Source organism: Pelodiscus sinensis, chromosome 11 (genome assembly GCF_049634645.1).
Source record: "Pelodiscus sinensis isolate JC-2024 chromosome 11, ASM4963464v1, whole genome shotgun sequence".
Classification (NCBI taxonomy): Eukaryota; Metazoa; Chordata; order Testudines; family Trionychidae; genus Pelodiscus; species Pelodiscus sinensis.
The window spans coordinates 35,968,620-35,995,714 of NC_134721.1; the positions used below are offsets into that span (position 1 = coordinate 35,968,620).

Below are 27,095 nucleotides of genomic sequence, written 5' to 3' on the forward strand. Positions count from 1 at the left end.
GCTTCGGCCGCGGCGGCGGCGCTAGGACAGCGCGGGGAGGGGGTTGCTGTCAGCTAGGAGGGGAGGGAGCGGCCGGTGCGGAGGCTGGGGGGAAACGCGGGACGCCGGACCCGGAGGTAGGAGCCCCCCGCCCCCATCCCTGACCCCAGCGCTGGCCGCCCCACAGGCTGCCCATCCCCCATCCCCCGCGCTCCCCTCCCCGTCGCCCCACCCAGCGCCCCCCGTTTCCATACACTCCCATTCTCCCACCTCCCCCATACAGCACCTCCTGCCCATCACCCCACCCAGCGCCCCCCTCAAGCCCCCTCATGCAGTGCCCCGCCCCATCCCAGCTATCTCCCTGCATCCCCACTCTGCACCCTTGCTCCCCACCCCAACCCCCTCCCCTCACCCCACCAGAACCCCCAGCCTAACTCTCACCCCTCACCTCACACAAGTCCCCTGCCCATCCCATCCATTTCCCTCACCCCACATAACACCCCACCCCTCCCATTCATCCCCCTGCACCCCCACCTACCAATCCCCCTGTAGCCCTACTCAACACAGCGCCCTTCTCTGCACCTGCCCTTCCCAGCACTACCCCCAGGCACTGCCTCCTGCACAAAGGGCATGAGATTTCCACTCTGAAGGTGAAGGGCAGATTTCTAGCATGGGGGGGATGTTGGTGCCTCTCGGTGGGGCATTTACTCTCACGGGTAATGAAAGGATTCAGGGGGCTGCTCCCAACTTACCTTGGGTTTGCTTCCATTGAGAGGAGGGGCTGCCTAGTTGGGCATCATCTGGGCTATTTATAAAATAAGGTGTAGCAGGCAGGACTTGGGGAGAGTCATGGGGCAGGGGCGGGGGGCTAAAAAGGGGCAGTGGAGCTCATTTTTAATATTTTAAAAAACTGTTTTATTAATATTTTAAAACTTCACCAGCACCTACTCAACACAGCCCCCGCCACATTGCCACTCCTCTTCCAATCCCTATAATACACATCCTCAACACAACACAGCCCCCACAATACCACTCCTCTCCCCTCAATACAGCCCCCCTTCATGCTGCCCATCCCCCAATGCCCACACAATACAATTTCCCTTGCAACACCACAGACCCCCTTGACTGAATGCCCATACAAAGCCCCCCAATAGTAATTCCCTAACCCCAATGCTAAGCAACCCTCCTCTTCTACCACAGCACAAACCGAGTACAGCCCCTCTGGCACCATGTTCAGTACACACCCCACCCCATGCAAAATCCACAATACAGCGCCTCTCATGTGCTGTGCAGCACCTCTGTCCCCAAAGCCCACAAAACAACTTCCCTCACCCAGTGCCTAACCACTGCTGTGGGTAGGGACTGCAAGTGCTGGGCAAGTCTCACCGTTTTAATTTTGTTTTTATTAAAAAAAAAAAAAGTCAAAATCTCAGGCAAAATGAATGTCCTGAAATGGCAAATCAGGGCCTCAATGTTATGTGGGTTTGATTAAAAAGTGATGCCATTTTGATTTTCTCATTTTGGTCCATTTAATTTTAACTTATCCAGCGTATTGAAATAGTAAATTGGATACATTCTAGAGAAGATTTTATATATATATATATATATATATATATATATATATATATATATATATATATATATATATATATATATAATTGATTAAGATTGTAATTTATATGTATCCAATATTGTATATCACTGAGCATACATTACACTATTAAATATCAACATCTATTATAATATGTCAAATGTTCCTCCAGCACTATTGATATTTTGATATTTATAGCAAGTAGATTTATATTTTCATAAAATACACAAATCCAAAGGAAATGATCCAATATAATAAAATTTGAAAGCAACCATTTTTCCTTCATGAAACTGAGGCAATCAGCAATTTGGGGTTTTCTCCCCATGTAAAATGTTGTCGGAATTGGCAAATTCCGGTGAAACATTTTACATTAAAAGAACAGCTGTTACCAGTAGAGTACTCAAGCCAAAAAAAATTCCAAGCACAATGCATAACGCCATGCACACAACACAACACAACCCCCTCGTTCAGGCCTGCTGTGATCCCAGATGCACAACACAACTCCCTCACTTAATGCTCAGCGAAACCTGACATACACATTACAACACAACCCCTGTGCTCGGTGCGTGGGGTGACCTGATATATACAGCACAACACAACACAGCCTCCTGTGACCTGATACACTCACCACAGCCCCACTTGCACATCACACAGGGGATACCTCCCTCCACAACAGACCCACACAATATAGTATAGCTCAGACTGAGCTCAGTGCTTCCCCTTCCCAGCACACTCCTCATGCACCCCATTATCTCAACACAATATCCTTGGCTCCTGGCACAGCACCATAACCCAACACCTCTACCGCCCTATCCCCCTGATGCCACCTCTTCACTCCTGCATGACCCCCCCTCACATAGCTCCCTGCAGACTGGAATGGCATTGGCAGAGCAGTGCAGGGCTTGGAGTGGGACCCTTGAGGGACAGGCTTTTAAACAGGGAGCTCTGTCTCCCCCTGCCAACCTAAATTGCCTGGATCCGGAGCTGGGGAGAGAGCTGGTGGGTTAACTATAGGGTAGAGTAGGGAGATGGGTCAGCTGGGGGAAAGTGGATGTGGGGTGGGGAAGGGCCAAGGGAGCTTCTAATAGGATGAAGGAAATAAACTTGTAATAGAAAAGTGGAACGGATGAGGCGGTATTAACGGGGGGCAGGGCTGGGTGCATTGGCATGGGGGGGGGGGGGTTGACTAGGCCAGTTTTGCAGAACCAGAGGAGGATGAGGCGAGGAGAAGCAGCTCGACCACTGGGATTCACATGCCATCCCACCCCACAGGGGGATTCAGGCTCTGCAGCACTTCCACAGCTCTGATCCATCTGCCACTCCCCCCGCTCCCAGCTTTGTTCTGAGTGACTGGGGAACCCCTGGGCAACACTGGCCCATGAGCTTGGGAGAGCCCTGGGTGGCAGCAGAGACATGGGGAGAGAGCAGCAGGGGGGGATTTTAGATGCAGTTGGAGACTCAGTATCCTGCCATTAGGTGAATATGAATGAAACCATACACAGCTCCCCAGCCCTGCCAGTGCCCTCAGTCTCAACCCGCAGCCCCTGACCATGCCAGCCCTAACCCCTTGCACCATCAGCCTTTCTGCTGCCCCCTGTCGCAAGCAGGACCCCAGACAGGGCAGACAGACAGACATACCCAGGTGGTTGCTAGAGCGTTAAATTGATGGGATTGCTCAAAGGAATAATTTGATGGTGAATTTATAACTCAAACAATTAATTACAATAGACAGGAGCAGTCCAGTGATTAGCTTTGAGGTGGGGGCTGGGAGCCAGGACTCCTGGGCTTTATCCCAGCTCTGAGAAGGGAAACGAGGGGTCTAGTGGTTAGATCCAGGGAGGGGGGTGGGAACTAGGATTCTGTCGTGCAGTGGTGGGTGAGAGGAAGAAGGGAGACGTAGGGCCTAGGCGCTGCTGAGCTGGACAGTGAGGGAGGAGGGGAAGAGATGGGGGGCAGCTTTAAAGATCTCATTGTGCTGGGGCTCAAGGCGGGTTGAATTCCACCTCGTCTAGCTGGAAGATAGGCCAGATGCAGGGGTGGGGTGAAGGCCTAGGAGGGGGACGGTTGGGGACGGGTCCTGCCAACACTACAGCCACATTAAGGCCCCTAGGCACTGGAGCTTGGGGTACTGAGGCCTAGGAGCATCCTGGCAAATACCTGGGGTCCCTTACACCCGGGTTAACGTTCTGTTCAGTGGCTGCCAGTGCCTCCCTGCCTCATGCTGCACGTCCCTGAATGGCCCCTTTGAGGGCAGCAGCCTTGGGGTGACGCAGCACAAATGGCATCCGCCCCCACCACTGTGTGTCGGGTGGGGAAGGGGGGGGCACATTCATGGCTAGGCAAGGGCGGCCTCTTCCTAAGCTCAACAGGGGCCAGGGGGCACCAGCTGCAGAGTTCCTGGAGCAGCATTGGGGGCTGGCTGAGCACACCCTGGTGCCAGTAACGGGGATCCCCTAACATTCATAGAGCTCTGCCTAGTGCCCCTCAATACTGACCCCAGCTCCCTGCCATCCTAGCCCTGGGCTCCCCACCCCCGCAGTGCCAGTGCCAGATCCACAGCTCCCCTTTATCTCCCTGTGGCCATGAGGCACCGATTTGTGGTTTCCACTTTGAAACGGCAGAGGAAAGAGCAAAACACCAGTTGGTTGGTTCAGGGCTGGGCTGCATGAAGCAGGAAGCCCAGGGCTGGGAGTGAGGGGCCCTGGTAGAGGTGGGGGATCCACAGCTGGGATAGCAGGGGAGTGTGAGCTAGGAGTGAGGAACCCAGCAGGGCAGAGGGGAGTCCAGGGCTGGGATTTCAGGGGGCTGTGGATTGGGATTGTGGGGAGCCCAGGGCTGGGATTTCAGGGGGCTGTGGATTGGGATTGTGGGGCACTGGCAGAGCGGAAGCAGGGGTGATTGTTAAGCCCATCTGTGCGGCCAGGAAGTTGCTCACCGGTTTGGGGGTGGGGTGTCGGCAGGTCACATTCGGGGCCTGGCTCTTTCCTGAGGATGTTGAAGAGGGGGGTTGGGCTCCTGGTTGCGCCATCACTTCCCGCACAGCAGGAAGCGAGTCAGAGCGTCCGCGCCGCCTAGCTCGTCTGGACCTGAGGTACCGACCCCCAGGTACCGAGCCCTTTGCCTGTCATGGGGATGTAGGAATGTCAGGGGGCTAATGTGGGTGGCTCCCAGGCTGATAGGGGTTCAGGGGTGCAGGTTATCGGGGATCCCTCGCACTGGAGCAGTGGAGCCCGTCTGGGAGTCAGGTGGGGGGGGAGCGGTTTTGGCTGACAAGGGGCTAGGGCGGGTGGGAGGAAACAGCCAAGGGCAGCATGTGCGGGGGGACTGCATATCCACCCATTGTTCCTTGGGTGAGGAGGGGCTCTCCCAGGCAAGGGGTGCTTCCCCAGGGCAAAATAAGTGTGACTGGCAACGGGTCCCAGTAGGGCTCGGGCCAAATCCTGGTGTCCATGGCAATGCAGCTGTGGCCATGTGTCTGCCCCCCCTCCCATCCCCTAGTTTAAATGGGTGAATTTTTGTGCTTCCTGCCATCGTAGCTAGAACTGACATCACACTCTGAAACTGAGTGCCCCCACTGGGGTCCTCTTTCCCCACGGCCAAACCAGTTTCCCCTTCACCCTGGGAAGTCAAGGGAGGCAATGGAAGCATCTCCCACCTTCACAGACATCCCAGCCCCAGCCCTGCCCCCAAGCTTCCCCTCCTCCCTGACAAGGGAAGTGAACCCCAGGGTCCAAAAAAAGAGTCCCAGCTAGAGCCCCATAGCTTCCTGATTCTTCCTCTGCTGCTACTACAGCATGCAAGATCCTCTTTCATCTCCTGTCCAAAATCATTGGGAACTGTCAATGTGCAGCTGTTAAACAAATCCCCAGACACAGATGACTCAGTGCCAGGGGAGGGAGCTCTGTACAAACAGTCCCTGCATCCCACCCCAGAGGTGGCTGCATCTCAGTGCTGGGCAAGGGTTCCCCCAGGAAATACTGATTTCTTGCTCTTTGTTCCTCCAGGTCCCCGTGACACCCCTGGGCTCAGCCGCTGTTCCCCCCCCACATCCCGGGGAGCTGGGTGAGTCACTTTCTCATGTGTGGGGAGGGAAGTGGAGACACCCAACCCATCTGTGTGGGGCAGAGGGTACTGTGCCATGGAGGTAATATGGGAGCTCGAGAGGAGGTTGGTTCAGCCACCAAGCACTGCTGTCACCACCCCCCACATTTGGTCCCTAGTAGACACCAAGCAACAACCCTGCCCAAGCCATTCATCTCTCATTAACCCTTTCCCTGCCAAGCCCCATCCCATGGAGACCCTGGACTTCCACCCACTCTCTGGACAACACCAACAAACATTGATTTGTCTCCAGTCTGACCCCCAAGCTGAGGATAAATTGGGGGGTCTGTCACCTGGCATGTGTGTGTTTCCAGGATGGCGTGGGGCTGCCTATTGCAGTAATGGGGCACTGGATTGTGCCAGGTATTTCCTGCATTAATGCTCCAGCAAGCAACTAGGGCTATGTCTACACTGCAGGGAAAAGTCAGAAAAAGATATGCAAATTGTGGACTGCAATTTGCGTATCTTTTTCTGCTTTTCTTCCAAAAGAGGCTTTTCCGACATTTGGCCCATCTACATGGAGCCAAATGTTGAAAAAACCCTCTTTTGGAACATCCCTTCTTCCTCATAGAATGAGGTTTACAAGGATGGTGAAAAAATGCATCTGCTTTTCTGACATTTTGTTTGGAAAAGCAGATACGTTCCTTGGATGTGGTAGAGCTTTTCCAGGATACTTCTGGTATCCCGGAAAAACTCTGCAGTGTAGACATAGCCTAGGTCAGTGGTCTCCAACCGTTTTAAGCAGATGGATCACTTTTTGAATTTAAGTGCAATCCAGGATCTACCTCAGACCCAAATACCCTTGCCCCGCCTCCTTCGTGCCCCTTCTCTGAGGCCCAACCCCTGCTCACTCCATCCCCCTTTCTCCCATCCTTCCTCACTTTCACCAGGCTGGGGCAGTGGGCAGAGGGTTGGGGCACAGACTCTGGTCTTGGGTGAAGGGATTTGGAGTGTGAGAGGGGCTCTGAGCTAAGCCTGGAGCAGGGAGTTGGAGTGCAGGAGGGGGTTCAGGGTACAGGCTCTCTAAGGGAGTTTGGGTCCTGGGGGCTCAGGGCTAGGGCAGTGGTTTGGGGTGTAGGAGGAGGTTCACAACTGGGGCAGGGATTCAGGATTCTGGCTACAACTGGACCCTGCTTACCTCAGGTCGCTCCTGGGTGGTGGTGCAGTGGGGCTAAGGCAGGATCACCCCTGCCCTGGCCTTGAACCACTCTCAAAAGCAGCCAGCAAACTCCCTCCATCCCAAGCCCAGAGCCTGTACCCTCCCTCCATCCCTCCCCATTCAGTGGAGATAGAATACAGGGTGGGAGGGGGCCTGCTGACATCAGAGCCCCCTCCTCTCCCTTCCCTGCTCTGCAGGGCTTGGGGCGGGGCCCCTGAGGGACAGGCTTTTAAACAGGGAAGCAGCAGATCAGCTTCTGCCACAACGCTGTTGGTGCCCCTCACTCCCAGCCTGCAGCCCGTACAATACCCATCAAACAGGAGGCTCCCGGGGTGAGGGAAGCTCCAAGGCAAGGGGCAGGAAATGCAAAGGGGCAGCAGAAGTGCAGTGCTTGACAGCCTCTTGGCCAAGCCAGTCAGGATCACCAAGATCTACCAGGACATCCCGATCGACTGGTCGGTGACCACTGGCCTAGGTCATCCAACTAGCTTCTCTGCACCAGAGACTGGGAAATGGGCCTTTCCCCTCCAGGGGGCACCAGCTCTGACTGAGCCCCAGGTTGATAGGGGAGGTGGTTGCTGTTAGTAAGATGAGCTTGCTGGGTCTTAAGCCAGTCATCTCCAGTAGAATAAGGCACCTCCCATCCTGGGCCTCAGCCCCCAGGCTAGAAGAAAGGTTGGTGGGGAGCAAGCTCTGGGAACCAAGCTTTCCTCTCTGCCCTCATGGCAGCAGGGCTATACATGGGGAAGGGTTGTGTTTTGGAAGAGAGTCCTGGAGGGAGGGGTGAACAGGAAGAGGGTATGGAGGTGGGGGGAATGGGAGAAGGATGTGGGGTGCAGGAGTAGTGTGAGTGGGCCTCTCCCTGCTGTCTCCCCTGAGCTGAGGGCTGCACACAGGTGGGCTAGGGCTTCTGAGCCAGCACCGCCCCCAACCATGAGCTTCATGCAGACACCCACTTCCCCCATGTATCCACACGCCATGGATGTGGCTCTGGCATGTGAGGGCGGGAGGGGAGCTCAGGCATTCATCTGCGGCAAATTGAGCCAACCACCAATAGGGAAGTGGGGGCCACCCACACACACCCCTCCTTGCCAAGAATGGCTGGGATGGGAACTTCAGTTCCAATACAGAGCAGCTCACCAGTGAAACGAGTTTGATGGGTCTTAGCCTTGGTATTGTACGGGCTGCAGGTTGGGAGTGAGGGGCACCGTCAGCGTTGTGGCAGAAGCTGATCTGCTGCTTCCCTTCCCTGTTTCTCTCTCTGCTGTTTCTGCCTCTCCCTGAGCTCTCCCCAACCTGGTTTGTCACTGGGGAAGCATCCTGGGAAACCAGAGACCAAGGAAGGGCTGGGAATGGGGGAGCCATGGCAGGCGTTGTTCTGCAGGTGTTTGGAACCCTAGCTGGGGGGAGTCATTGTGGGAGGGGCAGGTTTGGGGGAGTCAGTCCCAGGTGGGCAGGTTTACAACTAGCTGAGGGGCAAGTTCAGTTCTGGGGTACAGCATTACGTCCTTTTGACCTCCCCCCTTCCCTGGCTGTTCTCCTTTAAACCCCTCTCCCCACCACTGTCTCTGGAGGATTTGACACCCTCCCCCATGGATTCCACTCTCTGCTAGGCTCAGCAACCTCACCGAAAGCAGAAGTGCGAATGCGAGGCGGGGGGGGAGGCACTGGGGTGGTGTAGGGAGTGGGAGGATGGTGCAGGGGGCAGATGTATTCAGGGGATGCCGATGCAGCTGGGGGTGGGGCAGCAGCTCTATTTCTATCCCTGGGGGGATCACCCCAAGCTGGGAGCCTCAGCCCCTTGTGCCCAGCACCCCCACCCCCCACCTCTGAAGGAGGAAACTTCTGTGCCAGGTACTTGTGCAAGTTCCTGTTTTTTTTACTCTTTCTGTTGTTGGCCAGGCCGAGCCCTGTAACCCACCCCAGTTGTGAGGACCTTGTAGGTCCTGTCTCTCCCACACCCTGAGCCATCCAGGTCCCACTCCTGGGCCCAGTGCCCCCTGCTATCAGGCCTGTGTCTAGGTGGTTTTGCTCCAGCTATTGTGTGTCACAGGCTGTGCCTATGTTAGGCAGCTGCTTGTCCCTGATCTCCCTGTTCAGCACTGAGACAGCCCCCACCCGCCCCCACACCACAGCCAGCCATCTGAGCAAGGGCCGGAAGATGCGGCTACAGGGGAGCATATGGGGTGATTTCCTGAAGCCCTGACCACAGAGCCCTATTCTGTCTGCAGCTGTTGCTAATACAGTATTGTTCCCCTCCTGGTCACGTCAGCATCCCACAATGCACCTCCCTCTCATTGGTCACATCAACTTCTCATAACACACTTGCTCCCCCGCAATGTTCACATCAACTACCTAGAATGCACCTGCCTCCCTCTTGGCATATCAATCTCCCAGAATGCACCTGCCCCCCACAAGGGTCATGTCAGTGTCCCAGAATACACATGCCTCCTCACCAGTCACATCAACCTCCCAGAATGCACCTGACCCATAACAGTCACCTCAAACTCCCACAATGCATCTACCCCCCCAAAAAAAACAGTCCCACAATGTCACAGAATGCGCCTCCCCCCAGCAGACACATCAGCCTTCCAGAATGCATCTTCCTCCTCGTCCTCAGACTGCCCTGGGTATGCAGCAATAGCTCTGTCTCCCTCCTCCTCCCCCCACACAAACGCACACACACTTCCTGTGACATCCCGGCTCCATCTGACTCAGTCTGCTGTTGGGGGCATCCCCAGTGGTCAGAGGGCATAGAAAAGATTCCCACTGAGCCAGGAAGACAGATTAATGTTCCAGAACAGGACCGGTACTAGAGAGAAAGTGCAACCCCATCAGTATGGAGTTTGGCCAAGAAAGTGCCTAGGTGTTAGAAAGAAGCACAGGAGTTTTGGAGAGGAAACGTACTCTGGGTCCCAGGTAGATAAATGACCTAGAAAAATACCCCAGTATTAGAAAGAAAGAATCTAGGGATATATCTACACTAGAGCACTAATTCAAACTAACTTAATTCGAATTAGTTAATTCGAACTAAGCTAATTCGAACTAGTGCATCTAGACCTAAAAACTAGTTTGAATTAGCATTTTGCTAATTCGAACTAGCATGTCCACATTGAGTGGACCCTGAACCGAGGTTAAGGATGGCCGGAAGCAGTGCCAGCAGGGCATCAGGTTAGGACTTAGAGCGTGGAGCTGCTCTCTCAGGCTAGCTGAAGGCTGTGCTTAAAGGGACCCGACCCGCACCCTGGACAGACAGTTCTCAGGGGTTCCCCGCTTGCTTGTCTAACTCAATGAGGGACAGCAAAGCAGTCCTGGCTTGGAGTGCCCTGAATGCCCACACTTGGCACATCACAGCACTCGGCCATCAGCCCGGCTGCACTTGCCGCAGGCTGCCATCTGGGGGGTGGTGGTCAATCGGGGGGCTGCAGGAGAGCTTCCACCCCGAGGAGCCTGCAGAGCCACCCCAGTCCTCCCCATCAGGGGCTCATACCCCATTCCTCCCTCACCTCCTTCCACTTACCCTTCCCTAGCCCCCCTTCCTGATGTACAAAATAAAGGACACGTGTGTTCAAAAATAGAAACTCTCTTTATTGAACAAAACTCAGGGAGACTGGGAAAAGGAGGTGGGAGAGGGGAAGAGAGAGGGTTAGAGAGGGAAGAGCAACTAAAATGATCAGGGGTTTGGAACAGGTCCCATATGAAGAAAGGCTAAAGAGACTGGGACTTTTCAGCTTAGAAAAGAGGAGACTGAGGGGGGATATGATAGAGGTCTATGAAAGCATGAGTGGTGTGGAGAGGGTGCAAAAAGAAAAGTTCTCCATTAGTTCCCATAATAGAAGGACTAGAGGACACCAACTGAAATGAATGGGTAGCAGGCTTCAAACTAATAACAGAAAGTTCTTCTTCACAAAGCAAATAGTCAACCTGTGGAACTCCTTGCTGCAGGAGGCTGTGAAGGCTAGAACTATAACAGAGTTTAAAGAGAAGTTAGATAAATCCATGGAGTGGTATTAACCAGGGGGTAGAAATGGTGTCCCTGGCCTCTGTTTGTGGAAGGCTGGAGATGGATGGCATGAGACAAATGGCTTGGTCATTGTCTTCAGTCCATCCCCTCCAGGGTACCTAGCAGACAGGCTACTGGGCTAGATGGACTTTTGGTCTGACCCAGTATGGCCATTCTTATGTTTTTATGTTCTAAGATCAGGGCTCAGGGTCAGGGTCTCACTCAACCACCTTGATTTTCATGCAAACCTGCTCCTGGGTGGCCAGGCTGGCAGCTATCCTGCCCTAGATGGCCACTTTCCTGTGCCTAGTGCAGAGGTCGTGGACTTTGGAGGCTTCCCCCCAAACCTCGATGAGGTCCATGATCTCCGCACTAGACCGGGCGGGCGCCCGCCTCTTGCGGCCCCGGGCAGGCTCCCGGGAGCCGCCAGCCTGGTCCCGGGAAGAGGCGGAGGGCTGGGTGGCAGTGGGTGGCTGGCTCGTGCTGTGCCAGGTGCAGGGTCTGCTGGCTGGGTGCTGGCAGGCTTGCACCTGGCATGGGCACCGTAGCCAGACCAGGCCCCTTTAAGGGCTCCGGGGCCAGGAAGGGGGCAGATGAGTTTCCCTGGTGGTGTCCATAGTGGCCACCAGGGCTAGCCTCCCACTAGTTCGAATTAAGTGGCTACACAGCCCTTAATTCAAACTACTTAATTTGAACTAGGCATTAGTCCTCGTACAATGAGGTTTACCTAGTTCGAATTAAGCGCTCCGCTAGTTCAAATTAAGTTCAAACTAGCGGTTTGTATGTGTAGCGCCTATCAAAGTTAATTCGAACTAACGTCTGTTAGTTCGAATTAACTTTGTAGTGTAGACATACCCCAGGTATCAGAGAGGGAATGGCTCAGTATTCGATAGAGAAAATTACTGTAGAAATACCCTCTTGTCAAGGCAAACAGCCCCTTTCCTCATCATCTCCCTGGCGAGCGTCCCAGATTGGCACCTGGCGTGTTTCCAGGCTGCTCCCATCACACCAGGGGAAGGGTATCCAGCCAGTCACCAGAAATGCTCCTGGCGTATTGGGTCAACTGGGGGGATGTGACCTTTCACAAATTGCCTCAGTGCTGGAATGATGGGGTCCAGCATTGCAGTCTGGGCCTCTCCCGGTCTCCCCATCTTAGATCTGCCCCCAATTCCCTTTGCAGGAAGGCGGCGTTCCACCCAGACCCGGACCTGGAACTGAGCAGGCTGCTTCACCAGCACTCGAGAGCTGAGAACCCTGCCCAGCACTGGGGCTGCCCCAAGAGCCCCTGAGCAAGGCACCTTGGCTGGCCATGCCCCATGGCTAGATTTGACGCCTTCCAGCACAGCAGTGCCTCCCCACCATCCAATGAGACGGTGGGCCATGCCCACTGACAGCCAGTGGCCATAAAGGAGAAGGGGCAGAGCACGTCGTCGTCCTTCCCAGCCAATTGGATTGTTTCCTTGACTCTTGCTCCCCTGAGCCTGCCTGCATGTGATCAGCAGCTGTGTCTCTCCCTCGGCCAGGCCATCTCATTCCCATTTTCTGGGGGGGGAGGTGCTGGTGGGGAGGAGGGCCATGCAGTCAGATGACCTCTTTGTCCGCAAGATCCGACGGCACACCACCCGGCCCCCTCTGTCCTCCATCTCCTTCGATGCCAAGGGGCTCTCAGCCCCCGTCTTGCGCTCCGCCCGGAGTGAGGTGACCCAGGGACTCCCTAGGGCACATGGCACCCCACCTGGCCTGGCCCTGAGGCCTGCCAGCCACATCATGCACCGCAGCAACAGTGATGTGACCCTTGGGGAGGGATTGCCTGGGGACGGGGCACCCCCCTCCTCATCACTGGTGGGAAGTGGGGAGTCCGGGCTGCACCGAGACTATGGCAGCCTAAGCTCTATTGAGAGAGTCCCAGTGCCCCCTCGCACCCGCGCCCACAGCCATGAGGAGCCCCGGGTGGGAAGCCCAGCTGCCCGGCGTTTCTGGGACCCCCTAGTGCTGCTGGGGCTCACAACAGACGAGGTGTGGGAGGTGGATGGCCAGGGGGCTGGGGCCACCATGCCATCACAGGACAGAGGGGAAGAGCCCCCCAAGTTCCCTCCTCAGGTCTGGGTGCGCCAGCTGGCCCACTATGATGTGCAAAGCATCCTCTTTGATCCAAGTGAGGCGGCTTGGTGCCAGGGCAGTGCCGGGCGCCGGGTGCGTAACATCACCACAGGGGCCTCGGCTGCCTCAGCAGGGCCTACCCCCACCCCTGTCCCTGAGGAACCTGACTCTGGTGATGGCAAAGATGGGCCCCTGGTGCTCAGTTGCCCCCACTTTCGCAACGAGACAGGGGGCGAAGAAGAAGGAGGGCTGGGCCGGCGCCAGGCAGCAGGAGGGGGTGCCGGGCAGCTGCCCAATGCAGCCGTGTCAGTGCTGGAGGAGCCACGAGAGAGCTACCTACCCCGAGGCAGCCGAGCCACCCATTGCATTGAGTATGCTGATCAGGGCGCCAGCTACTACCGCAAATACTTCTATGGCAAGGGTGAGCCAGGGCAGGGGGGTAGGATGCAGGGGCAGGGAGTACAAGGAGTGAGGAGGAAGGGGCAGAGGACATAGAGGGCATGGTGCTGGGGGCAGTACAGGTGAGGACAATGGGCTAGCTGGTATGAGTGCTGCTATACGAGGGTGAGCTGTGGGAGAGAGGGGGCCGGCATTCAGAGATGGGGGAAGTGAAAGTGAGGGTCCACAAAGCTGGCATTTGGGGGGGTCATGGCATATGTGGTGTGGGGAGGTTGGGGACAGTTCTGGCGCTGCCCATCTCTAACATCCCTCCCCTGGCACAGAGCACCAGAACTTCTTCGGGATGGATGAGCGCCTGGGGGCGGTGGCCTTGTCTCTGCGGCGCGAGGAGAAGGAAGGGGCCAGCCTGCAGTACATCTACCGCCTCATCCTGCGCACCAGTGAGGTGGGCACCACCAGAGGGAGACCACAGCCTGGGGGGAGCTTTCAGTACTGAGGGCACTGCCAGGGGGAGGGGACGCTCTGGGGGGAGTCCTTGCCAGGAGGTCCTGATCATCATTTTCACCTCCCCTGTCATGGCCTCTCCTCACAGCTGCGGACCCTGCGTGGCTCAGTGCTGGAGGAGGCACTGCCCCCCACCGCCCGCCCCCCTGCTGCCCGCGGGCTGTCCCCCAAGAAGCTGCTGGAGCACTTGCTGCCTGACCTGAACCTGCAGGGACTGCGCCTGGCATCCAACTCGCCCAAGGTGCCAGAGACGCTGCTCAAGCTGGATGAGCAGGGGGTGAGTGTGTGAGTCACTGAGTGCCCCAGGGGAACCTGCCTGCTTTGGGGGTACCACCGTGGCAGTGGTGGGGAAGTTTGGGGCAAGAAGGGAAGCCAGGTTCTGGGAGAAGGGCAGTTCTCGAAGAGTTGGATCAGGGTGGTTGAGGGGTTCTGATGGGTGGTTTTGGGGGAGTTAGATCAAAGTATTCAGTCAGGGGCTTGAACACTTTGAGAAAGGTCAGTTTAGGGGGCCCCATTGGGGTCACTGTGTCAAGGGATCAAGACTGGGTAGTTTGGGAGTTTAAATCAGTGATGGATGCTGCGTTGGGATGAGACTAAGGTATTCTGAGGAGTTCAGTTAAAGCTCTCATCGGAGATTGCTGTGGAGGGTCAGGGTATTTTGAGGAGTTGAGTTAGGGGTTCCTCTGAAGGTGGCTGTGGGTTGAATCAGGACAGTTTGGGGGTGTTGTATTGGCTGATCTCTTGTTCCCCTAACCACTCCCCTCCCCAGGTGAGTTTCCAGCGCAAGGTGGGCGTTTTGTACTGCCGGACGGGGCAGGGCTCCGAGGAGGAGATGTACAACAACGAGGGGGCTGGGCCCCCCTTCCAGGAGTTCCTGGAGCTGCTGGGTCAGCACGTCCAACTGCGCGGCTTCACCAAGTACCGTGCCCAGCTCGACACCAAGAGTGAGTGTGAGGAAAGGCTGCCGGGGCAGTAACTGTGAACAGGCCCATGCAAAGAGGCCCAACCACACTCGTAAGGCGAGGGGCTCTGCCCTAGGAAGCAGTGACTTCAGAAAGGAGCAAGGAGGAAGTAACCTGCTGAGCAGGGACTGCCAGTGCCACCTTAAGCTGATCCTTGGCCACCATCCCTAAGCACCTACGCAGGGAATAGAACCGGGCTAACGGAGGCTCGTCAGGCCAGACACAATCCTGTGGCTGGCAGCTGAAGCTAGACCCATTCAGTCTGTTAACAGTGGATCATAAACTGCTGTTACAGCTTTGCCAGGGCTGGGATGGATTCTCCACACCTGGACATTTTCCAGCCTGGGGGGGATGGTTTTCTAACCAATTCACTCTCGGTCAACCAGGAAATGTTTGTGGGTGGCCCTATGGCCTGTGCTACATGGAAGCACAATTGTCCCCTCTAGCTTTAAACTCCAGAGAAGGGAGGGGGAGACCCAGGAAAGGGGCAATTTTGGGGGAGGATCAAGAAAATATGGGGCCAGTCCTTGGAGAGGAGGAACCAGAGGGTTGGACTACTGAGAAAGGGGCCAGGAGCAGTGTTCCCGCTAAGATTTTCCATCCATGACTGATTTTTGTCTTCTGCACCAATATCGAAGTCATGTGCGCTTGTTTGGATGTGTGCCACCATGGCACCCAAATTATAAACCTCTCCCTTTTCCTCTCTGCTGCCATGTTTCCCACCCTCCCCTCACCCCGTCTGCTCCCCCCTCCTCTCACCCTCCTCTGCCATCCTGGCTCCTGCCCTTCTCACTCCCCTCAGCCATCCTGGGACCTGCTCCCTCCCACTCCTCTCTGACCCATGCACCTGCCCTTCTCTTCCCCGTTGTGCCCACCCCTCCTCTAGCTCCCCTTCCATCTCCTCTCCTAACACATCCTTCCATCCACCTGCCCTGCCTCTCTCCTCTGCCCTCTGATGCCTGTCCCTCTCCTCCATGTGTCTGCACTTCTGCTTCACCCCCACAATCTCCCTGGCACCTGCACTTACCCCTTCACCCTCCTGGTGCCTTCCCCTTCCCTCACTGACCCTGACTTCCCTTGCTCTCTTCCTCCCTGGTGCCCACCCCCTCACCACCCTGTGCCCCAGTTCTCCTCATACCCCTCTGTGCCCTCACACATGACTTGCTCCATTCCCAGCCTTCCTCATGCCCACGTCCCCTTTCAACCCCTCTTTTCCCAGCACCCAGTCTTCCTCCCTCTTGCCCCCATTGCCCCTCCCCTCTCCTCTGCCAGCATCACCTTTTTCCCTCCCCTCTCCCACCCCCACTGACACCTTCCTATCCCATCTCCACTCCTCCTGCCCTTTCCCCTCATTATCTCCTCTTGGCCCCTGGTATTTGTCTCTCCTCCACCCTGGCCCTTGGTATCTTCCCCTTTCTTCTCCTGCCTTGGCCCCCTCCTCTCCCCTCAGCATAAGCCCCTTCCTCTCCTCATACCCACCTTGCCCTTAGTTCTCCCCCTGCCCCATCCCTCACCTTCTGTCTTCCTGACACCTGCACTCCTCAGCCTCCTTTAGCTCCCTGGTTCAGGGCTTGACAGGCAGATGTCCCATGTGCCAGGGCTGGAGCCTGGGCAGCGGTGCTATTTCTAGTACCCTGGCTTTGGCACAGGAGCAGCTGCACCACAGCTCGGCTTCAGTCCCATGGCAGCTGCCCCGAGAACTACCACCCTGAGAACAACTGAGGCCATGTGGCGGCTGGGCCTGGGACCATGGTACTCAAAATAACATCATGGCCCCAGTTCGAGTCCCAGCACATGGGGCCGCACACCCTGTGTTCTGGGACTTGAGCTGGGACCGCAGTGCTATTTTTAGTACTGAAGTCCTGGCCCTAGCAGCCGCCATGCAGCCATGGTCCCTGCTGCTCCTGGCGGTGGGGCCACGTGGCGGGCAGCAGCCCCGTGTGCCAGGACTGGAACCAGGGCTGTGGTGCTATTTTTAGTACTGTGGCCCAGGCTCCAGCTCCAGCAGCCACCACACAGGCCACATGGTGGCTGCCCAGATGCTCCTGGATCAGGGCAACCATTCACCATGCAGCTCCACCCGCAGGAACAGCTGGGCCCACCGCTGCACAGCTCTGCTGAGGAGGTGGGCGGAACTGAAATTCTTGGTGTACACTCTTGTAGGCACGCACCTTACAGGGAACCCTGGCCAGGAGGCTTGTAATGGGGCTGGACTGCATTGGCACCAGTACACACATTGGGAGCTGTCCTATCAGGCTGTACTCTGTCAGCCCTCAGCCCATTCCATGGGGTAGGAAGCCTAGTCTTAGAATTCCTTCTTAACTCCAGAGTAGAACACATTAGCAACAAGGGAGGGGAGGCTCTGAAGGAGGGAACTCCACTTGACCCAGTCAGGGCTTTCCTTGCTATCACTGTTGAGCCCCTATCTCTCTCTGCCCCCATAACTCCCTCTCCCACTGAAATTTCCCATCCTGTGTCTCCCTCAGCTGACTCCACGGGCACCCACTCACTGTACACCACGTACCAGGACTATGAGATCATGTTCCATGTCTCCACCATGCTTCCCTACACACCCAACAACCGCCAGCAGGTGAGGGGGGGCCAGGGCACTGGGATGGGACTGGCATGGGGATGGGATTCTGGAGTTCACCAGGGGCTTCAGAGGGAAGGATCCAGTGGGTTTCTGGGAAGGAGAAGTCCAGAAGGTTCAGGGAGGGCACCAGGGAAGCTCCAGGAAGAGTTGGAGAGTCCAGGTGGACCAGGAAAGGGGGCTAGGGTAAGATGACCTGGAAGGAGGGGAGGTTCCCCCCATGAACAGCTGAAATCCTGATCTCCCCCACTGCTGCAGTAACACTGTCTTTCTGGTTGTAGTTGCTACGAAAGCGTCACATTGGCAATGACATCGTCACAATCATCTTCCAGGAGCCGGGCGCACAGCCTTTCACACCCCGCACCATCCGCTCACACTTCCAGCACGTCTTCATTATAGTACGTGCGCATGAGCCCTGCACTGAACGCACCACCTACAGGTGAGGGGTGAGCATGGGAAGGGGGGAGTGTGTGCTGAGTGTGCCAGCTACACAGGAAGGGGGAGCGTGTGCTGAGTGTGTCACCTACAGGGGAAGGGGGAGCGTGTGCTGAGTGTGCCAGCTACACAGGAAGGGGGAGCGTGTGCTGAGTGTGTCACCTACAGGGGAAGGGGGAGCGTGTGCTGAGTGTGCCAGCTACACGGGAAGGGGGAGCATGTGCTGAGTGTGTCACCTACAGGGGAAGGGGGAGCGTGTGCTGAGTGTGCCAGCTACACGGGAAGGGGGAGCATGTGCTGAGTGTGTCACCTACAGGAGAAGGGGGAGCGTGTGCTGAGTGTGCCAGCTACATGGGAAGGGGGAGCATGTGCTGAGTGTGCCAGCTACACGGGAAGGGGGAGTGTGTGCTGAGTGTGTCACCTACAGGGGAAGGGGGAGCGTGTGCTGAGTGTGACACCTACAGGGGAAGGGGGAGTGTGTGTTGAGTGTGACACCTACAGGGGAAGGGGGAGCGTGTGCTGAGTGTGACACCTACAGGAGAAGGGGGAGCGTGTGCTGAGTGTGACACCTACAGGGGAAGGGGGAGCGTGTGCTGAGTGTGACACGTACAGAGGAAGGGGGAGTGTGTGTTGAGTGTGACACGTACAGGGGAAGAGGGAGCGTGTGCTGAGTGTGACAGCTACAGGGGAAGGGGGAGCGTGTGCTGAGTGTGACACCTACAGGGGAAGGGGGAGTGTGTGCTGAGTGTGACACGTACAGGGGAAGGGGGAGTGTGTGTTGAGTGTGACACGTACAGGGAAAGAGGGAGTGTGTGCTGAGTGTGACACCTACAGGGGAAGGGGGAGTGTGTGCTGAGTGTGACACCTACAGGGGAAGGGGGAGCGTGTGCTGAGTGTGACAGCTACAGGGGAAGGGGGAGTGTGTGCTGAGTGTGACACCTACAGGGGAAGGGGGAGTGTGTGCTGAGTGTGACACCTACAGGGGAAGGGGGAGCGTGTGTTGAGTGTGACACGTACAGGGGAAGGGGAGCGTGTGCTGAGTGTGACACCTACAGGGGAAGGGGGAGTGTGTGCTGAGTGTGACACCTACAGGGGAAGGGGGAGTGTGTGCTGAGTGTGACACGTACAGAGGAAGGGGGAGTGTGTGCTGAGTGTGACAGCTACAGGGGAAGGGGGAGTGTGTGCTGAGTGTGACACGTACAGGGGAAGGGGGAGTGTGTGTTGAGTGTGACACGTACAGGGGAAGAGGGAGCGTGTGCTGAGTGTCACACCTACAGGGGAAGGGGGAGTGTGTGCTGAGTGTGACACGTACAGGGGAAGGGGGAGTGTGTGTTGAGTGTGACACGTACAGGGGAAGAGGGAGCGTGTGCTGAGTGTGACACCTACAGGGGAAGGGGGAGTGTGTGCTTAGTGTGACACGTATAGGGGAAGGGGGAGTGTGTGTTGAGTGTGACACGTACAGGGGAAGAGGGAGCGTGTGCTGAGTGTGACACCTACAGGGGAAGGGGGAGCGTGTGCTGAGTGTGACACCTACAGGGGAAGGGGGAGCGTGTGCTGAGTGTGACACCTACAGGGGAAGGGGGAGTGTGTGCTGAGTGTGACACCTACAGGGGAAGGGGGAGCGTGTGCTGAGTGTGACACCTACAGGGGAAGGGGGAGTGTGTGCTGAGTGTGACACGTACAGGGGAAGAGGGAGCGTGTGCTGAGTGTGACACCTACAGGGGAAGAGGGAGCGTGTGCTGAGTGTGACACCTACAGGGGAAGGGGGAGTGTGTGTTGAGTGTGACACGTACAGGGGAAGAGGGAGCGTGTGCTGTGTGTGCCAAGTGTGGGGCAGTGCATGTGCCAAAGTCTTTCCCTTGTTACCTGCCTCCTTGCAATCCCAGTCACTGGCTGAACTCCTGGCTGTCCCCAACTGTCCCATGCCCTGACTCCCATCTCTCCCCTCAGTGTGGCAGTGAGCCGCACCAAGGACATCCCACTCTTTGGGCCGCCCATCCCAGCTGGGCACCGCTTCCCCCGGACACCTGCCTTCCGGCACTTCCTCCTGGCCAAAGCCATCAATGCAGAGAATGCGGCTGAGCGGTCAGGCAAATTCCACGCCATGGCTACCCGCACACGCCAGGAGTACCTGCAGGACTTGGCACGCAGCCATTCGACCACCACCAGCCTGGAGGCCTCTTCCTCTCGCCTGCCCCTGCTCTCCCTGGGTGCAAAGAAGAAGGAGCGGGCCAAGAGTGCCAAGGCTTGGGAGCTGCAGAGTGCCGGGGCCCTGGTGTGGAGCGTGCGGGCACGAGACGGGAACCGGGCCGCTCCCGAGCTGCCCTGCCTGCTGGGCATCTCAGCTGAGTTCCTGGTGCTCATTGAGGTTAAGGTCAAGCGAGTCGTCTTCAACTGTTCCTGCCGTGACATACTGGCTTGGACCTACTCTGACTGCGGCCTGGACCTCTACTATGGCTCTGGGGATTACGTCTCTGTGCAGCTCCCTGACGGCCAAGGGGACGAGGTTAAGGACATTGTGCACCGGCTGCAGGTAGGGCCCAGGTCTCTGGCAGGTGTGGGGGGCACTCCAGGGGAGCTCCCAGCTACTCCAGCCTCTCCGGCAGGGGGCGCTGCAGGAGCAGGCCAGGAGCACTGGGAGCCAGCCAGCCCCCCCAAATGCTCTTCCTCCCTCTAGCTGGTGACACGGGGCTGCGAGACGCGGGAGCTCACCCTGCTGAGGAATGGGCTGGGCCAGCTGGGTTTCCAGGTGGACAACGAGGGCTTTGTCACCGACGTCGAGCGCTTCACCTTTGCGGAGAAAGCTGGCCTGCAGCCTGGCGCCCGGCTGGTGCGTGTGTGCGAGCGGGCACTGCCCAGCCTCAGCCATGCCCAGACCTCTGAACTGCTGCGCACTGCCAAGAAAGTCACCATCACCATGGTGCCTCCTGATGAGAATGGCAAGCCCCGCAGGTGAGCACAGTGCCAGCGGGGGGCAGTGGGGGAGCTCTGGGTCCCAAGGGTGCTGGGAGGAGTAGTTCTCCATTCAGGGGTGCTATAGGACAGGAGCTCCCAGCAGAGTCCCTCAGGGATATGGGTTACAGGCAGGGGTGCTCAGGAAAAGAGGGGAACCCCAGCAGGAGCACTAGCAGGAGCGGGTAGGAGCTCTCAGGAAGAGCTGCTGTGGGGCAGAGCGTGCGACCATTGGGGGGGTGCTGCTTGACAGGAAGCAGGTGTACTGGCTGCAAGAGTCCCCAGCAAGGGGTATGGTGGGATGGGGGTGCTAGGGGCAGGAATCCTTGGAGAGCGGCACTGTGGAGGGACAAAGGGGATAGGTGGCAGTGGCAGGGAGGTCTGGGGGGCTGAATAGAGGGTGTGATGGGGCAGAATGGGGGGTAGTGGTGAGCATTATGGGGCAGGGAGGAGGCCTCTCTCGGGGGTGCTGTGGAGCAGGATGGGGGGCTTGCTGGGATGGGAGTTGGGAGTTCTGGGACCCTGCCCCATCGTCTCTCTCTGACAGGAGTTTCTCGGAGCTCTACATGAAGTCCCTGCAGGAGAAGCGCCGCAGTGATTCCCCAGCAGGGGAGCCCCTCCGGTCGGAGGGGGGCCCGGGGCCTGAGGGGGAGCTGAGACCGGCCACCCTGCAGCTGCTGCGCTCACTCTCCCTGCAGGATGGGCCCCCCCATAGCTTGGCTGAGGAGCGCACTGAGTTCCTGCGCAGCCACAGTGAGGGCACTGCCCTCCCCAACCCACCGTGAGTGCCCCGCACCCTGTCAGGAGTGACCCCTGCCTCCTGGGAGCCCTGCCTCCAACCCACCCCAACCCCCCACCCTTCCAGGGGTGATCCCTGCCTCCCGAGTACCCCGCCACCATCTCACCTCTCACCCTTCTGGGAGTGACCCCTGTCTCCTGGGTGCCCCACCTCTATCCCTTTCCAGCTTCCCACCACACCAGGCGTGACTCCCATCTCCTGGGAGCTCTGCCTCCACCCCACCTCCACCAGTCCCCAACCTGCTGTGAGTCTTTCCCCAGCCTCCTAGGTCTTCTGCTTTCACCTCAGATCCATATCCCACCCAACGGACTGGTTAAAACTCTCTTACTAGGCCTCCCACACCGGCTGTTATCCCCTCTGCATTCTCCCCCGCCTTTTTTCTGGGCTATGTTTACCACAAGCTAATGTTCCTCTACAGGTCCCACAGCAGGGAGATCCCCATGTTACCTGACCCTACACCTGACCTCATCCTGGCAGCCACCCCCAAGGGGCTCCCGGAGCAGGATGTGGTGAGTGGAGAGTGTGTATGTGTGGAAGTACCCTGGCTGCCCCCGACAGGGTGCAATCAGGCCCCTCATAGTGCTGTAGTTCTGGGGTTTTCACATGCACTAGTCATTCGTGGTGTTCCATGATGTGCACAGTTATTTACTTGTGAAATAAACCTGTGGGCCTGTTTAACAGCCCCTATGCCGCACTCCAAAGGTGGCTGCATCTCAGCACTAGGTGAAGGTTCCCTGTATAATCAGCCTCTGCATCCTACCCCAGTGGCGGCTGAAATTCCAACTTTACTCATCTGTAAACCCCTGGTTTACAGAACCCCACTCATCAATCGCTGTGTTGTCTCAGGATCATCCAGGAGACCCCACATTGTTGGAGAAGGCTTCCCCAGATCATGGGGTCATGGGCAGCCAAGCCCCACCCCTTAATGAGACAGCCCCGCCCACCTCGGACATGAGTGACACCGAGAAATTCCTACCTCGGACGATCTCGCTACGAAACTCCATCACCAAGAGTAAGACACACACACATGCACCCCTGGTCTCATCCCGTCCCCTTAGCATTGGGGGAGCATTCCCTTCCCAAGCACGGCAATCAGCTCCAAGTGCCTGCTTTGGGTTCATGGTTTTGTGCCGAGCAAGAGATTTTTCTGCAATTAGAAGAAAAACAAAGCAGGGGAGGGGAAAAGAAAAATGGCACGAACATGCGGGGGAGGGGCTCCAAAGCCAGGAACATTCCCAGTTTTCACATATCTCGTTTTGACCCCTTTGTTTCCTTCAAAATTCCTTTGGCGAGAAGCCAAATCTCAACCCTTTTGACCAAAGGCAGCTTGTGGAGAAGGGGACTCTCAGATTTTTCCCAACTCTAGTTAACACTGAGGACAGAGGCTAAGGAGGAGTTGCAGCTGAACTGTGGGGCTAGGCCCCACTGTAGCGTAACAGCTAGTACCTATGCCCCAAGAGGTGGGGCCTGGACTGTGGGTCTGAAGGGCCTTGTTTTGGGAAGCTGCTGGGCTCCTTACTCGCATTCAGCCATTCTTCCTCCCGCTTCTCCTCTCTGCAGTTCTGTCCGAAGCCAGTGAGTCCCTGGAGGAGGAGTGGGACTCCATCTCCAACCTGGCTACTGCCTGCAACAGCATCCTGGAGGCGCTCTCAAAGGAAGGTGAGCACCGATTCCTGGGCTGCCTCGTGGGTAGGAGCCGCCAACCTGCACAGGCAGGGAGGGGCTGGAGTCAGAGACGTCCTGCTGGAGGACTTGGCTGTGTCCAGTAGCAAATTTCCAGGCAAAGAGTTTCTCTGATGTGGAGCTAAAGCTGGGAAATCCCTAAGCAAAGACCCTGGTAAATTTGCTGGAGGCCAGGAGTAGTGAATCCCAGTCTGAGGAGGAGTGTCTCACTCTGTCTCCCCTCTTTCCTACACCAGGACAACAGGTGCTGGAGAGCAGAGAGCCCCCCGGTGGGAGTGGCCAGAGGAACCCAGGCCAGCAGCCCCCTGAGGATGAGTAAGGAGCTACACAGAGGGGTGGGAGGAATGATGGGGGGGGGGAGGGTTTCTCTTCCACCAGCCCCATTTCACTGTATCCCCCTCCTCCCATCCTCCTCTGGTGTATTTCCATGATAATGCAGTAATAGAAGGCGAAAACAGCAAGAAACCATCCCTTTCTCAGCTTAGGGAGCTTGCTTACCACAAAGCCACCAGCTTATTGGAGGGCTGAATAGCAAACACTTCCCTAGGGGGAGGCTGACACATCCATTGACAAGCCTGAGAAGGAGAAGAGGTCTGGGGGGAGATGAAGGATCTTTGCTCCTCCTTCCCCATCTGATCTCAACTTGACTGATGGACATCATCAACCTATATATAACTCTGTCCCTCCATCCCCACACCCCTCCGTCTCTCGCTCTTTCCTCCCTCTCCCAGGGCCCATCCACCCCGGTCGCTGTCGGAGAAGGTCTCTCACTTGGAGTCCATGCTGAAGAAGCTGCAGGAGGACTTGCAGCAGGTGTGCTGGGCCAGGAAGGGCGGTGGAGGGGGGCAAAGGTGAGGGAAAGAGGGAGGGGAGCAGAGGGCAGTGAAGACAGCAGGAAGGTTGTGGGGCAAGGCACTGTATGGGACTTAGGGGCCAGGTGTAGGAAGAGGTGGCAGGGGCGGGCCAGATGGGGCAGGAGCTGTGGGGTGGGAAGTCCTTGTCGAGGAAGTGGGGATGGGGGTGCTGCATCTCCAAACTGACCCCTGTGCTCTCCAGGAGCAGGCAGCCAAGGCAGCACTCCAGGCTGAGGTGCAGAGTCTGCGGCAGAACAATCAGCGGCTGCAGCAGGAGCAGGAGAGTGCGGCTGCCCGGCTCAGCCAGGTCACCCGCCTGCTGTGTGGCCCCTCTGACCAGCCTCTCTAGGGCCCTGCCCCCCCTTCCCTCCTCCCCGCCCAGTCATCCCCTCCCCCACCTCTGTCTCCCATTGACCCTACTTCCACTCCTCCCCTCCCTTCTCCACTGTGGTTATCCCAAGAAGGGACCACAATGTGAACTGCACTCTTGGGGGGCTGGCTTTCTGACTGGTCATCGCAGTGGATTCTGGCTACCAACTCCCCATACCATCTGAGAGGGAAGGGAGACCCCCAGGATCACAGCTTCTCATTTCTCAAGACTGATACCTCCTAGGAGCCCAGCACAGACTCACCCGTCTGACGGCTGCTGCCAGGAGCAGTAGTCCCTTATTGTGGGGCTCAGGGGCTCAGCTCACACATGGATCTTAAGTCTTTGGTGAATCTGACTGTAATGGGGGTGTGGCCATTTCATCTGGGGGGCATAGGAAGGAGGGCTGGCGGGAATGAGGAGATGAGACTCTGCTCCCTTAGAAAAAATCAGGGACTCTCAATTTGCAATAACTCCCAAATCCTGCTGTATGGATTCAGGCCTCAGGAAAACACTGGCATGAGAAATGATTCCACACTCACACTCAAACACATACTCATGCAAATATTCACACACAGGTGACGGCACACCCTTGTGCACACTAGCACACTCTCTCATACATGTGCACAGCAGTACTTACCCAGATGCACTTCTCTCACCAGCTCAGACTTGCTCCCGGTCCTACACATGCCCTCACCTTGATCCATGTTCATGCAGACATGAACCCACTTTTACTTGGGCAGACCATGCTCACACTGTAGTGCTCTCACTTAAGCTCACATACACTGACATGCGCTCCCATGCAAACACACACTCTCTTACCTTCCCTGGGCTCCTACACCACCCAGCTCCCTGAGGGTCCAGAGCCCCACCCCCATCCAGCACTGACCCAGCCAGCGCGGGAGCCTTTCAGCCTAAAACGGGCACCACCCCGCCTGCTAACTGTGAAGATGCTGTAAGCTGTGAGTTAATGCTTCCCCCCCTCCCCTCCATTCCAGCCTCCTGCATGGCAACCAGGAGGCATGGAGACATTGTTTCTGGTCCCCTGTTCCCCCCTAGCAATGCCCCTCCCTCTGCACAAGACCATCCCCCAGTACCCACCCCCACATGCTGTCAGGGGAATAGCCGCCATACTGTACTGGGGAGGGAGGAGGTCCAGGGCCCTGCCCCCCATTGGTGCTAGCGGGGTATTTATGGAGTGTCCCTTATGGGGGGGTCCCCTGTGACATGGGGGGGTTGTCACATCTCTTTTTGGGTTGTAAATATTTTAGAATCAAGCAAAACACAAAGTGCTTGTTTCAGGTTTTATTTGTTTGTTAGTTTTTTACACTGAAAATGGACCATCTTAGAGGCAGAGAATCTGTGTCTGACATGAATGTACAAACCGCAGCATGTCCATCCCCCAATCCCTCTGTGCAATAAAGAGTCGGTATGCAGCTCCAGCTCCATCACCTGCCTGCCTACTGTGTGAGCTCCCCTGGCCATATAAATGCTGGCTTTCATGGCTGGGAGTGGGACATCAGTTTTTTCCTTCTAGGATTGCTGGCTGTGATCTGGCCCAGGGTCAGGAAGACTGGCTGTCTCATGGTGTGGGAAATGGGACATGGGGCCTTTCCCATTGTGGGGGTCGTTCTCTGATCCAGCCCCGGGAAAAGGGGACTGGCTGCCTCAGGGGTTGTTTGGCTCAGAGTGATGGGGGAAACATTTCCATAGAAACAAAGAAATGAGGGACTGGAAGGAACCTCAAGAGGCCCGCTAATCCATCACCCCACGCTGAGGCGGGACCAGGGATACATAGACCACCCCGATAGGTGTTCATCCATCCTGTTTGTACAACCTCCAGTGATGGGAGTCCACAGCCTCCTAACCTGTTCCAGAGCTGATCAGTCCTTAATTTTTCCAGCCCAAATGTCCCTTGCTGCAAACAAAGTCAATGATTGTTCTTATATTTGGTGGACACAAAACAATTGATCATTGTCCTCTTTAGAGCAGCCCTTAATATATTTGAAGACTGTTAGCTCCCCTCAGTCTTCTTTGCTCAATATGAAACATGCCCAGTTCTTTTAACCTTTCTTCAGAGGGCAGGTTTCCATTTAGTATGGTTGTTGCCCTGTTCTGGATGCTTGGCAAGTTTTCCACATCTTTTCTAAAGTGTTGGCCACAGAATTCCAGCTAAGGACATAGGGTATGTCTACACTACCCCGCTAGTTCAAACTAGCGGGGTAATGTAGGCATACCGCACTTGCAAATGAAGCCCGGGATTTGAATTTCCCGGGCTTCATTTGCATAAGCGGGGTGCCGCCATTTTTAAATCCCCGCTCGTTCGAACACCGTGCCGCGCGGCTACACGCGGCACGAACTAGGTAGTTCGGACTAGGCTTCCTAGTCCGAACTACCGTTACTCCTCTTCCTCAGGGCATTCTTCTTAGTATTCCACGAGGAGTAACGGTAGTTCGGACTAGGAAGCCTAGTCCGAACTACCTAGTTTGTGCCGCGTGTAGCCGCGCGGCACGGGGTTTGAACGAGCGGGGATTTAAAAATGGCGGCGCCCCGCTTATGCAAATGAAGCCCGGGAAATTCAAATCCCGGGCTTCATTTGCAAGTGCGGTATGCCTAC

At 56.7% G+C, this 27,095-nt stretch overlaps 1 protein-coding gene across 2 annotated transcripts; it reads left to right on the plus strand.

The window, feature by feature from the left end:
• Window positions 1–26,706, plus strand: SIPA1 (signal-induced proliferation-associated 1). Of its 2 annotated transcripts, XM_075939232.1 has the most exons (18): window positions 1–116; window positions 4,531–4,675; window positions 5,575–5,632; window positions 12,014–13,354; window positions 13,656–13,777; window positions 13,925–14,113; window positions 14,606–14,780; window positions 17,285–17,388; window positions 17,670–17,827; window positions 19,774–20,356; window positions 20,501–20,775; window positions 21,323–21,556; window positions 21,993–22,083; window positions 22,421–22,586; window positions 23,135–23,233; window positions 23,494–23,572; window positions 23,989–24,070; window positions 24,314–26,706. In XM_075939232.1, the coding sequence occupies exons 4-18, from the start codon at window positions 12,409–12,411 to the stop codon at window positions 24,458–24,460; spliced, it is 3,450 nt and encodes a 1,149-aa protein (XP_075795347.1). In that variant the 5' UTR covers window positions 1–116; window positions 4,531–4,675; window positions 5,575–5,632; window positions 12,014–12,408; the 3' UTR covers window positions 24,461–26,706. The 2 variants fall into 2 exon arrangements, with proteins under 2 accessions (XP_075795347.1, XP_075795348.1); XM_075939233.1 differs by lacking the exon at window positions 1–116 and having other exon boundaries at window positions 4,396–4,675.
• Window positions 26,707–27,095: the final 389 nt, after the last annotated feature.

Excerpts from the sequence above, each read along its gene's own strand:
- SIPA1 (XM_075939232.1), top strand. The coding sequence starts at position 12,409 with ATGCAGTCAGATGACCTCTTTGTCCGCAAGATCCGACGGCACACCACC. Across the intron at positions 14,781-17,284 it reads TGCCCAGCTCGACACCAAGA|CTGACTCCACGGGCACCCAC; the intron begins GTGAGTGTGAGG and ends TGTCTCCCTCAG. Across the intron at positions 23,573-23,988 it reads CAGCAGCCCCCTGAGGATGA|GGCCCATCCACCCCGGTCGC; the intron begins GTAAGGAGCTAC and ends TCCCTCTCCCAG.